This window comes from Lactuca sativa, chromosome 7, assembly GCF_002870075.4.
Source record: "Lactuca sativa cultivar Salinas chromosome 7, Lsat_Salinas_v11, whole genome shotgun sequence".
Taxonomy (NCBI): domain Eukaryota; kingdom Viridiplantae; phylum Streptophyta; class Magnoliopsida; order Asterales; family Asteraceae; genus Lactuca; species Lactuca sativa.
Genome location: NC_056629.2, coordinates 70,604,298 through 70,618,246, shown reverse-complemented (window position 1 = coordinate 70,618,246; position 13,949 = coordinate 70,604,298). Strand labels below are relative to the sequence as shown.

Below are 13,949 nucleotides of genomic sequence, written 5' to 3'. Positions count from 1 at the left end.
AATTATGAGAAAAATTGTGAACAAAGTAGACAAAATTTCCAACTTCCAGAATTTACGGATCCAAATTTCGACTTACGATGATTTTTCTACAAGTTTTCCAACAACTAGGTCGGAAAAGCCCAAAACCAGATAAATGTGTATTTCCACAAAAATCAAGCCAAAAATGATATTTTGACAAAAATGGGTTTAAAATGTTATTTTTGCCACAAACAAGTTTTGAACAAAATGGAGACTAAAGTGTTATTATTACAAAAATTGGGCCTTGATTTTAAATTTTTGGCTTATTGGGCCAAGAACGTCATTTTTACAAAAAGTGGGCTTTTTATATCAACTTTGTAAATAATCAAGCTAAAATAAACAAAACAATAGCAAACGGGTTAAAAACGATATTCATATTCTTATTGGGCCTAGAAATAATATACATATTTAGTGGGCCTTAGTGTCCTTTTACATGTATATTGGGCTTAGGATAGACATTCATATTCCTTTGAGCCTGGAAATAATAGACACGTGTAGTGGGCCTTAGTGGTCCACTTACTTGTTTATTGGGCCTGGGAATGAGTTTTATATGTTTCCTTTCTTTTATGCGATTTTAGTGAATACTTGAACTAAAACCAACGATAAATTAACAAACGAATTAATATGATCATTTTCTAGGTTATTGGGCCTTAGTGGCCCATTTTGTTAAGTGTGATAGGTCCTGTATACTATTTATATGTTTATTGGGCCTTATTGACCCATTAACATGTGCGACGGACCTTGGATACTATTTGTGTGCTGTTTGGGCCTATAAATACCTTACATGTGAAATGGGCCTTAGTTGTCCTTTCATATATATATTTCGGGCCCATGTTATATAATTTCATTCCAATTGGGGCCTTTAAATGATTTACATGCTTAGCGATGCCTTAGTGGTTCACTTACATGGTTCATTGGGTCTGGAATGAGATTATACCTTTCTTCGCGTAAATTCGATTAAGGATCTAGTGAGTTTTGTCGGTTGGCACCTATTAAGTGTACGATCGTAGCCTGTAGTTATAACCAGAGTCTCTTGGAGGGAGAGCGGGGATTTGTGTATAGATCTATACGGGGATGACACCCCACACCTGAGCTGTTCGCTACAGTTAGACTACCTCAGTCTAGGGTGATGAAAACCTTATAATCAAAAATCAAAACCAGCGTCCAACAACGCCAAGACAGGCGAAATTGTCATTATTTAGTATGGTTATGACGGCTCACTTAGAGGAATTAACGTTATGAATTTTACGGAAGGCCATTTCTCTTTTCTCTTGGATTACTCGGAAACATTCTCATACCGGTACTCAACCTCGGGGGTTGGTATGGTAGCTTTCTCTTTTACAGGCAACATCGGGTTGTCTGGGAACATTCTCTTTACATGCTCATTACATTTCCTATACATTCTTTTTACCCATTTTAGTCAAATAAACAAAAACATACATGCATTAATACAAGATCTGACACAAACATACTAAATAGTTTGCAGAATCGGATTTTCTGGTGGTTTCAAAATTATACAAATCATTTTCACAAACATGCTTATGAACTCACCAACATTTTTATGTTGACCATTTTCAAAATAACTTGTATTCTCAGGAAACCGTTGAAGCAGGATAAACGAAACAAACTAATGGATATTGTGTTGTATTTTGCTTCGTCATACTCTTACTATTTTGGCATGTAATATTCAAACACAATACTCGTTGTAAAAAATGAATGTTGTTATATTACATGTGTGATGATGATGATGATGATGTTATGTTTCAATTCTATTCACTGTAATGATATTTCAAGATGAAGTCACGCACAAGCCCCCGGATGTTTCCGCCGTCTGATTCGAGGGTGTGACACTTTCTATCTTTCTTTACATGTTCTTTTTGTTATCTTCTTCTCATACTCTGCTATATTCTCATTCTTTCACATTGTATTTATCTCTCTATTATTTTCTCATACTTTCTCATCTCATCTAGTATGTTCTATTCTTCACATACTCTTCTATTTAGATCTTATATTCTTATCTCATACTCTTACTTAGCCTCTTATCAGGCTCATTTCATACTCTACTCATAGTCTAGATTCTTATCTATCTTTACATCTTTCATACTCTTCTTCTTTTCCCATTTTCTACTCTTATCTCATATCTTTTCTTTTCTTATACTTTGTGCATGCCCTTCTCTTATTGTTACTCTGCTCTTCGCATGTCTCTTACTCTTAGCATGCCTTCTCATACTCTTCTTACACTCCATCTCTATATTATCCTCTTTTCATGCCTCAACATTCTACTCTCCTATAGACACGACAGTCCAATCTCGTATGATAGGTTCAAAGTCAAATCTCTTTAATTTTTGGATTCTTACAGCTGTAGTGGCTAGATTTGTTGATGTGGCCACTTAACCCGTCTAAAATAAGGTTCAGGAATTAAAAAGACGGATCACTTTCCAACTACAATGTTATTTTCCCTTGAATCTTCAATGCTCAAACTCTCATTTTAAGTCTTCAATTCTTTGTTCACATTTAACAAAAAAATTTGAAGATGGTATGTACTCAAGAATATTCGGTCCCTACTCGATGCGAATACAATTCGTTTTCTTTCGCGAATATAATCGTCCACCAACAAAATCATTTTTTTGTAAACTCTATAAAAGTTATTGATTATAGTGTGATATTTACTTTTTATTTATTTTTTTGTCATTTTAGTCATTGACCTTACCTTATTGGATTTTATTCATTTAATAGGCTAAAACTTGATGTAAATCAATCTTTTCTTAAGGAAACAAGTTGAATTGCTAGTTTTAGGTGTTTACGAGGTGGTTTAGAATGGTTGGTTCCCTTGATGAAAATTTAGCGACGGAGGATTTGTCTAGTTAGGGTTATGCACGTGGTTCACCATCGCCGTCGTGTCACACTCCTGAATCAGTAAGGTCGGTTGATTTTTTAACTAATCCCCCAAAACCCCTCCAATCTTCCTCTTTCCTTCTCCACCGCCACCGCCTCCACCATTTCCGCCTCCTCCTCCAAGCTTTCCATATATTTCTTTCCATCTCACTGATCTCCGCCGCTGTTTACTAAACTTCGAGATTTGGGAAGATGAACATTTATAGAGGAATTTCTCGTATGTCGAGAATAACGAGCTGTTACAACCGTTGTCGATGGTTGCACAACTCTTCTCCGCATCACCAATTGTCTCACTCCAGTCCCTTCAAGTCTCCCATGGAGCCCTCTGAAAAGGTAAACCCTTTCACGAACGTTCGCTTTTCCTATTTGTGAAACCATAACGAATTGGTAGCTGTCGTTGTGAAACTGTTGTAAATTTGCAAATCACTCTTCAATCTTAGCTTTTTCTCCCTCGATCGGAAAAGCTCCATGACCATTGACCTGTTCAATTTTGAGAAAACGATATCGATTTGTAAACATTATTCCCCCTTCCTCACATCAAAATTCCAAAATACGAAATGTTTCTATGGTATTGTATTGATTTAGGTATCAAGGTTCCTTTACTTTGCTTTTACGCAAGGGAATTCAGCTATTGGCCATATTTGGAACAATTCCACAACTCAAGCTTTCCAATTTTCGTGGGACAAAGATCATTTTTTTTGGAATTTGGAAATTAGTAAAGCTTGAGATAACTTGTAGCTCAAGTTTTGCAAAAGCGATTACGTTTTTATCATATTCAATTTATCACAGCAACATGTAAAAGATTTCTAAAAGAGTATAAAGATCACTAACTATATCTTATTTTGGTGCTTCTAGTTCTTATCTCATGGTTTTTATGTAAATCTTGTTATTGTTTTGGGTAATTAGTAGGTTTTGGGTTGCAGAGTAATCTACCCCTGGATTTCACGCCCCTTTAGTTCTGGTGGACCTCAACCCCAATATGATAGATCTTCAGTTGAGGTAAGTGAATGCAAGATCTTCATATTTACTAATTTGCCCTTGTTTATTTATCTTTTTCTTTTTATTCAGGATCAAGTGGATCCTTTTTCTCTAGTTGCTGATGAACTATCAATTGTAGCTAATAGGCTGCGATCAATGGTGGTTGCTGAGGTATATCTTTAATAACTACTTTCTTTCAACATTATTTCCTCAAAGGGTATATTTGTAATTAACCGAATTATACAGGTGCCAAAGCTTGCTTCAGCAGCTGAGTACTTCTTTAAAATGGGAGTTGAAGGGAAGAGGTTTCGACCCACTGTAAGTTTATTTTTATTTCTTTGATTATTGATATCATATTATCATGTTATTGTTGTAAAATATTGAATTTTTTTCTTCAGGTTATTTTATTAATGGCAACAGCTTTAAATGTTCAAATTTCTAAACCAGCATCAGAAGGGGTTGTGGATATGTTTTCAACCGAGTTGAGGTTGAGACAACAATCGATTGCTGAAATCACAGAGATGATTCATGTTAGGTTTTTTTTTTTGAATATTGGTTTTAATATTTCTTTTTTACAATTTTATTTTATTAGAAAGAAAATATATATATTTTTTATTTATCTCAGGTTGCTAGTCTCCTTCATGATGATGTATTGGATGATGCTGATACAAGACGTGGGATTGGATCTCTTAACTTTGTAATGGGAAATAAGGTGTTATATCTTTTTCAGAAAAATAATAATAATAAACAAGGGCAAATTAGTAAATATGAAACACTCGTATATTTGACTAATGAAACACTTGATGCAGCTTGCAGTATTGGCTGGAGATTTCTTGCTTTCTAGAGCTTGTATAACCCTCGCCTCTTTAAAAAACACAGAGGTATCCATAATCCACTATTCCACTCCATTAATATCTTTATTTTTATTTTTATTTTTAAATTTTTAATAACCTCTCAATATATTCTACTTCTTTTTTAAAAAAAAATTGTACAGGTTGTATCACTAATAGCAACAGCTGTGGAGCATCTTGTGACAGGTGAAACAATGCAAATGAGCACGTCAGCAGAGCAGCGTAGTAGGTATTATATTTATAGCAACCTACTTTTGTTTCGTTTCTTCCGAAAATACCCCTACAAAGCTTCTTGTGACTCATTAACAAATTCTCTTGCAATATTCTTTTTTTGTTGCAGCATGGATTACTATTTGCAGAAGACGTATTACAAGACTGCATCTTTAATTTCAAACAGCTGCAAATCCATTGCACTTCTTACCGGCCAAACTACTGAGGTTGCCATGCTGGCATATGAATACGGGAAAAATCTTGTAAGTATCGTACTCGGTAACTCAGAGTCTCAGACTTATCTTTGTTTCAGTACACAGTAACTCAAACTTATCTTTGTTTCGGTACACAGTACACAGTAACGCACAGACTTAGCATTGTTTCAGTACACGGCACACAATAACTCAAATGTATCTTTGTTTCGGTACATGGTACACAGTAACGAAGACTTAGCGTTGTTTCGGTACACATTACACAGTGACTCAGACTTATCTTTGTTTCAGTACACAGTATAAAATACATAGTAACTCAGAGTTATCATTGTGTTGGCACATAGTAACTTAGACTTATCTTTGTTTCAATTCACGGTAACTCAGACTTATCTTTGTTTCGGTACACAATACACAATAACTCATACACAATACACAGTAACACACTAACGCAGACTTAGCATTGTTTCAGTACACATTACACAACACACATCACACAGTAACTGACTTATCTTTGTTTTAGTACACAATTACTCAGACTTAGCATGGTTTCATTACACAGTAACTCAGACTTAGCTTTGTTTTGATACACAATAACTGAGACTTATCTTTGTTTCAGTAACTCAGACACGATACATACACAGTAACTCAGACACGGTACACAGTAACGCACTAACACAGACTTAACATTGTTTCAGTACACAACACACATCACACAGTAATTCGTGACTTATCTTTGTTTTAGTACACAGTTACTCAGACTTAGCATGGTTTCATTACAACTGAGACTTATCTTTGTTTCAGTAACTAAGACACGTGACTTAACATTGTTTCGGTACACAACACACATCACACAGTAACTCGTGACTTATCTTTGTTTTAGTACACAGTGACTCAAACTTAGCATGGTTTCATTATACAGTAACTCAGACTTAGCATGGTTTCATTACACAGTAACTCAGACTTAGCTTTGTTTCGGTACACAACACACATCACACAGTAACTCGTGACTTATCTTTGTTTTAGTACATAGTTACTCAAACTTAGCATGGTTTCATTACACTGTAACTCAGACTTAGCATGGTTTCATTACACGGTAACTCAGACTTAGCTTTGTTTCGGTACACAGTAACTGAGACTTAGCTTTGTTTCGGTACACAGTAACTGAGACTTAGCTTTGTTTCGGTACAGGACACCGTACACAATACACAGTAGCTTAGACACCGTACACAGTAACGCACTAACGCAGACTTAACATTGTTTCAGTACACAACACACATCACACAATATCTCGTGACTTATCTTTGTTTTAGTACACAATTACTCAAACTTAGCATGGTTTCATTACACAGTAACTCAGACTTAGCTTTGTTTCGGTACACAGTAACTGAGACTTATCTTTGTTTCGACACGGTACACAATATACAGTAACTCGGACACGGTACACAGTAACGCACTAATGCAGACTTAACATTGTTTCAGTACACAACACACATCACACAATAACTCGTGACTTATCTTTGCTTTAGTACATAGTTACTCAGACTTAGCATGGTTTCATTGCACTGTAACTCAGACTTAGCTTTGTTTCGGTACACAGTAACTGAGACTTAGCTTTGTTTCGGTACACAGTAACTGAGACTTATCTTTGTTTCAGTAACTCAGACACGGTACACAATACACAGTAACTCAGACACGGTACACAGTAACGAACTAACACAGACACGGTACACAACACACGTCACACAATAACTCGTGACTTATCTTTGTTTTAGTACACAGTTACTCAAACTTAGCATGGTTTCATTACACAGTAACTCAGACTTAACTTTGTTTCGGTACACAGTAATTGAGACTTAGCTTTGTTTCGGTACACATTGACTAACTGAGACTTATCTTTGTTTCAGTAACTCAGAAACGTGACTTAACATTGTTTCAGTACACAACACACATCACACAGTAACTCGTGACTTATCTTTGTTTTAGTACACAGTTACTCAAACTTAGCATGGTTTCATTACACAGTAACTCAGACTTAGCTTTGTTTCGGTACACAGTAACTGAGGCTTATCTTTGTTTCAGTAACTCAGACACGGTACACAATACATAGTAACTCAGACACGGTACAGCGTAACGCAAATTTAACACTGTTTCAGTACACAACACACATCACACAATAACTCGTGACTTATCTTTGTTTTAGTACAATTACTCAAACTTAACATGGTTTCGGTACACAGTAACTCAGACTTAGCTTTGTTTCGGTACACAGTAACTCAGACTTATCTTTGTTTCAGTAACTCAGACACAGTACACAATACACAGTAACTCATACAGACATGGTACACAGTAACGCACTAACGCAGACTTAACATTTTTTCAGTACACAACACACATCACACAGTAACTCCTGACTTATCTTTGTTTTAGTACATAGTTACTCAGACTTAGCATGGTTTCATTACACAGTAACTCTGACTTAGCTTTGTTTTGGTACACAGTTACAATACATATCACGTAGTAACTCAGACTTAGCATTGTTTCAGCACGTAGTAACTCTTAACTTGTCTTTGTTTTAGTAAAGAGTTGCAATGCACAATACACAATACATGGTACACAGTAACTCTGACTTATCCTTGTTTTTTTTTGTTTGTTTGCAGGGTTTGGCATTCCAATTAATTGATGATGTACTTGATTTCACTGGCACATCATCATCTCTAGGGAAGGGTGCATTATCTGACATTCACCATGTAATGATTTTAAATTTCTTAATTGTGTAACTTTTTGTAGATTGTGTTTGAGGTTACATTCTGATAATTTTGTTTATTTTCTAGGGAATTGTGACAGCTCCAATATTATATGCAATGGAGGAGTTTCCCGAACTACGTACAGTTGTCGACAGGGGCTTGGATGACCCTGAAAACGTGAATCTTGTAAGCTTCTTTCACTACTTTTAATTGATTTGTGTATAATACTAATACTAATACTTATACTTATACTAATACTAATACGAATACAGGCTCTGGAGTATCTTGGAAAAAGTCATGGAATACAAAGAACAAGAGAACTGGCAGCAAAGCATGCCAGCCTGGCATCTGCTGCAATTGATTCATTGCCTGAAAATGATGACGAGGACGTTCAAAGATCTAGGCGGGCCCTTATAGAATTGACACACAGAGTTATCAATAGAACAAAGTGAAGAAAAGATCAAGATAAATATATATATGGAAGATTTTGTTTTATTGCAATTGTAGTAGCTTTTTAAGCCACAGCTCAGTGGGTTTGTTGATTGTTCATTTTCTTGTTTAATAACGAGTCATTACTCAATAATGATTATTCACCACAAGCTTTTAAGAAAGAGATATAATTGGGAAGGATGCAGTTTTATTTTATATCTTAGGTCTATATGATGTATGCAAGGGTGTAGCTTTTCATTTAAATCATTTTCTACTTACTTAAGTCAATTAACAGGTTTTAAGTCTAGTTAAGTCAAAAAGAGTAATACAAAAATATCATTCCAAAATGAGCCAAAAGTTTCCAAAACAAAACATCTTAAAACGCTAACATATTTTAGTAGGTAAATAATGGTTTAAATAAAAAACAATCAAATTAATAGTGGTTTTTTGTAAAAGATAGTTCGTAGTGACATTTTAGATAAAGGCTGAAAATGTAGGGTTATCTGAAAGATTATTTCCTTGATGAGTTTGATGGGAAGCAAAAATAGTGTATATTTTAATGTGGGTTAATGTTGTAAACAACTTCAAGTGATTTCTAACATTAAAAAAAAACATCGAACCAAAGATGCACCGTTGTCTCCGTTGAAGCAAAAGTTGATTGTTGGGAAATGTTTGGTGTAAAGACTTATCCCATTGCAACAATCTTTCCAAAAAAATGTAATCAAATACAATCGATACAAATTAAATATTTAAATTTACATTATCCTTAAAAGCCAAGGATCTAATTAGAATACACTAATTCCACTCACCAAAATTCAATCTTAAAATTGTTGTCCGGATCAAACCTTTTGAATCCACTTTTCTTTTTCATGCCAAAGATGCGCACATGGGTCGACCAAAATAAATCTACAATGAGGGGGAATTGTAGAGTAACAAAAGATGAAATCGGGATCAAAGCTAATGCGCATATTGGAGCAAGCATCCATGGTTTCCTATCACAAAAGACAAGAAACAATGTTGCACTGAAGGCTACCATCATAGCAGTTGTCGAGAGCAATAAAGCACAAAGACCAATAACCAATCGTCTCGGAAGACTGACTAAAAAATCTTTTTCAGAAAAACGTGCAGTTAAGATCGATAAGAACACTAGTAATGCTGTACTAGATGTAAATAGTGAGATTGCATCTGATATAGCAAAAATAGTGAACGCGATATCACTTCTAAACAAAGGAGTCCCTGTTTCCTGATGGGTCCCACCGGGTACTGTAATTGCTGCTGCAAATACAATTGTGGTGATTAGTGCTGCAGTGATGCTGCATGATTCTGCTGTGGTTTTCATCCACTTTTCTCCTTCTTTCAACAAGTTTTCGTGTTCCCTTGTGAACACCATATCTGGTGTCTCTTTAAAAATGTTCTCTTGAGTGATGTATGTAGGAAACACGAGTTTCTTCACCTCCTGAAATATTAGGTTCACTTGTTTATACTATTATACAAAAAAAAATTTACATTATGATTTTATGAATTATTTACCTCTTGCCATTGAAGTTCTCGTTGTAGTTGTAATGCTGCACCTGTTCTACGATTAAGTTCATATGAAGGAGCCAACTTTCCAGCCAAATGCAAGATATTGTTTTTAGAAGAATCAACAATTGTTCTATAAAGATTCTTACGTTCCCCAATGTCATAGATAAGGTTGTAGATTTCAACAGATCGATGTATAACTGCTAACTGAATGATGTCATATCCACTTTTATTTGTACATTGAATTGCTTCAGGTGATCTAGACAAAATCTCATGAACAACCTTATAAGTATTTTGACATGCGGCTTCAAGAATTGGTCGAGTGTAATAGGGATGATGTGTTCCAGAGTATCCTAACTTGTCTATTTCATCACATACCAATCTTAGAACCTTTTCTCCTTCTTCGCATTCTTTCTTCTTTTTCTCAATATGCTTTATGGGTGCAACTACAAGATAGAAAATTATCGATTAAAAGAAGGGAAAATGACTTAAAAGGCCAACGAAGTTTTCAAACCATTCAAAAAACCCCAATCATGTTTTGTCTGTTCAAAAAAACTCAACGAACTTAAAATTTTGTCTAAAAAGTCCAACAAAGTTTCAAACCGTTCAAAAAATCCCAATTTTGTTTTGTTTAAGTTCGTTGGATTTTTTTTTGAACAGTCAAAACATGATTGGAGTTTTTTAAACGTTTTGGAAACTTCGTTGGCCTAACAAGTCATTTTTCCGATACGGTAATAAGTCACGTCATCTGTTTCTCTTATTTGATTTTCAGGAAAGTATAACTTAGTTGGGCTTTTTAGAAAATATGTTAAGTTTGTTGGGTTTTTTTGAACAGACAAAACATGATTGGGGTTTTTTGAACGGTTTGAAAACTTCATTGGGCTTTTAAGTCATTTTCCCTTAAAAGAACAACAATAAATGTTATGTTAGAAATTAAATCTCATGCATGAACCCATATGTGGTTCTTACCGAGTTTCGATGCAGCCTTCCACAAGGCGAAATAGGGCAGAAGGAATAAGAAACAGACCATCAATAAAAGGAGGTATATGGAGTAATAGAAGAATGTAGGTATAGCTAGTGTAACTGCATATGCATAAAAAATTATTAGTAGAACAAAATTCACTTCGATTTAAAACATAAATAAAATTGCTCACCAATTATGAGTACTTCAAGTATGAAATCTTCTGATGGATCACCCCATATAGATTCGTATATCATCATCGGGATGGCAAGAACCGCAGACCCAACCATTACAGCTGCATAACGTGTTGTTTGCCAAAGATTGCTCAAAGCTAAATAGAAAAATGCCAATCAATCACCTTATCACCCTTAAAATAAAAGCAGAAATAAATAATAGTAAAATAAAAAATGAAACCACTTCTATCATATTAGAAACTTACAAGGATAGATAAGTGTTTCTCCATAGTCCAACCCACTTGGAAAGGTTTTAGCCATAGCCATAAGTACACCGTCATTTATCACAGCAAATTTAGGAAAATTTTCAATCAACTCTGACGCTAAATCTGTAAGCATAAAAAAAAAAAGAAAAAAAAATGAAAATTTTGAGCATCTAGAACCCCCACTCTGTTTTTGGTATTACACTCTAGTGTAAAATTCGACCCAACTCTATTTTACACTCTATAAATAGAGAAATGTATAGTGACACTCTAAAATTGGAGTGTAAACTACACAATCTCCTACACACTCTATTTTTAAAGTGTAAAACAAAATTTAGAGAAAGACTGGAGTTAAACCACTCTAAAACTCTATTTTACACTTTAAAAATAGAGAAATTAATAGTTACACTCTAAATTTGGAGTGTAAACTATACAATCTTCCACACATTCTATTTTTAAAGTGTAAAACAGAATTTAGAGTGTGGTTCACTCTAAACTTTATTTTACACTTTAAAAAATAAAATGTAAAACAGAATTTAAAGCGTGGTTAGAACTTAGAAATGACCACTCTAAACTCTAATTTACACTCTAAAAACGGAAGGTGGTTGGAGTTGACTTGGGTACTTACTGTATTCCTTTGCAAAAATAGCATTAACAAGAAGGTCAACGCCTACTTCAACACCAGGATCAGGGTGAGCAGTGTCCCCTAAATGAAAAGATGCTGACTTGGTCTTTCCACCATCATCCATAGCTTTAAACAAATATCCAATGGTATCAAGATGCATATGTTCATAAGCTTTATGCAAAGCTTCATCGCCTTTATTGTCTTTAATTCGTAACAACTCTTTGTTCTTTTCAAGCAAGAGACGCGCTGCATATCTATTCCCAACAATTGCAGCGATATGAAGGGGTGTACTTCCATCTGAACTTCTCTTTTCAAGTACATCTTCATCACTTACATACGAAAGTAATCTTTTCACAAAATACGTATCACCTATTCCAACCGCTAGGTGAATTATTGTGCTTCCGTCATTCTTGATTGCCACTCTCACTGCATCTTTATTCTTTTTCAGTATGGGTTCTGCTCGATGCCAATACCCCTTCACAACAGCTTTATTCAACTCCTCGAGTTCTTCCTTGCTTAAGCCTTCTGTTTTGGTTTCTTTATCGCTATCGTTTGTTTCTACATCTATCGTGATTGTGTCTTTCACATTTGGTTTTGATTCTGTTGCAACCCTATGATCTATGTCTTCGGTTTTCATTTTTTCTTCTAGTTTTGTTGGTGTTTTATCTGAACACAGGGATATATTATATATATACATAAAGCTCCAAAAAATAGTTAGAAGAATAAGTAGCACATACCTTGTTGAGTTGTATCATAGAAGGATTTCAGTTTGTCCCAAACATCTTTGGCTGAAATGAGGTCAACTACAGCACCAAGTACATTTTGGCTAACTGAACCAAAGATCCAACCTTTGAGAAGAGTGTCGTATTGGTCCATAATCTCATTGGTTGAAGCTCTGGGACCCACAATTGAGTCATCTACGAGGCCAACCATATTGTGGCTCTTCATGAGACAAAGCATCTGTGTTTTCCAAATATGGTAGTTGCGTTCACTCGAAAGCTTCACAGAAACAAAGTTGGAAACGTTGGCGATTGATGCGTACAAGTAGTTATGGTCTTGTATTTGTTCTGAAGCATAAGGAGGAGAAGGAAGAGGAAGAGGGTTTGATGAGGTTGCCATTTGAACAGAGTAAAGATAGATTGATGGAGAATTGGTAGGTTTAAAGGTAGATGTAGTTCAAGTTTTATAAGAGCATCGAGTGTTTCCAAATTCAAAGAATGGGATAAACAAGTCGAAGACACGGGGATAAAAGGGTCCTTGCCATTATTGCTGATTTGCCATGTTCCAAATTGATAAACCAGCTTCATGCGCCGCCGGCGCCCACGAATTTTGCACATAGTTGATTTCAAATTTTCATTTATCACCCTTGGTTTTACGGAATGTTTCTTATTACGACCTTTCGAAAAAATTTCTTTTATGCCCTTCTGAAATATTAATTAATTATACATGAAAATGTGTATTAGGTTTCACGAATTACATTATTTGAGTGTTGGGGTTAATAGGATTGAAATGATATCAGTTTTGACTTTGAGTATTATTAATATCATATTTATTAATAAAGTTATAAATAAAAAGAATATATTGTGATCTGGAAAGAAAGGTTAAAATTGGAGGGTGATATATGTATATTTTTGAAAATTTTATTATTTTGATTTTTGTTTTTGTTTGGACCTTGAGATACAGATTTGGTACATGAGCAAATAAAAGATAACTGGATTGGATTGGACTCGACTGAACTGAACTAATAATATTATCTGTCTAACATTTGGTTTGACTGATACAAGACAACACAATCAGTTATAGTCAAACCAAATATCCGAATATAATATTATCGGCCATAGCCTCTCAAACAACCAAATATCCAAATATAATATTATAATGATTAGAATTTTAATATCCGATTTAAAGCAATCACTTATACAATTGTAATTTTCACCAGTCACTTCCAAGTCCAAGTTGGTGTAAATTGCAAAATATTACATTTATTATATATAAATTAGCTTACAACGTTTCTTTTCCTGTCAAATGTTAGAAATTAAAAAAAAAACATGGTAAAAAACTTCTTGAAC

General features: G+C 34.7%; 2 protein-coding genes across 4 annotated transcripts; one reads left to right on the top strand and one right to left on the bottom strand.

Annotated features, from left to right (window-relative positions):
* Positions 1–2,716: 2,716 nt before the first annotated feature.
* Positions 2,717–8,553, top strand: LOC111881630 (solanesyl diphosphate synthase 3, chloroplastic/mitochondrial). 3 transcript variants are annotated; one of them, XM_023878032.3, is made up of 12 exons: positions 2,723–3,246; positions 3,823–3,912; positions 3,982–4,062; positions 4,138–4,209; positions 4,290–4,421; positions 4,517–4,603; positions 4,701–4,772; positions 4,886–4,971; positions 5,083–5,215; positions 7,822–7,911; positions 7,996–8,094; positions 8,181–8,553. In XM_023878032.3, exons 1-12 carry the CDS (start codon positions 3,106–3,108, stop codon positions 8,358–8,360), a joined length of 1,263 nt encoding a protein of 420 aa, XP_023733800.1. In that variant the 5' UTR covers positions 2,723–3,105; the 3' UTR covers positions 8,361–8,553. The 3 variants fall into 3 exon arrangements, with proteins under 3 accessions (XP_023733799.1, XP_023733800.1, XP_023733801.1); XM_023878033.3 differs by having other exon boundaries at positions 3,108–3,246; positions 3,820–3,912; XM_023878031.3 differs by having other exon boundaries at positions 2,717–3,246; positions 4,886–5,215.
* A 488-nt stretch (positions 8,554–9,041) lies between these two features.
* Positions 9,042–13,139, bottom strand: LOC111881632 (uncharacterized). The gene is made up of 7 exons (XM_023878035.3): positions 12,618–13,139; positions 11,884–12,546; positions 11,259–11,381; positions 11,013–11,150; positions 10,828–10,941; positions 9,868–10,304; positions 9,042–9,793 (listed from the first exon to the last, which is right to left on the bottom strand). The coding sequence occupies exons 1-7, from the start codon at positions 12,997–12,999 to the stop codon at positions 9,143–9,145; spliced, it is 2,508 nt and encodes an 835-aa protein (XP_023733803.1). The 5' UTR covers positions 13,000–13,139; the 3' UTR covers positions 9,042–9,142.
* Between the last annotated feature and the right edge of the window lie 810 nt (positions 13,140–13,949).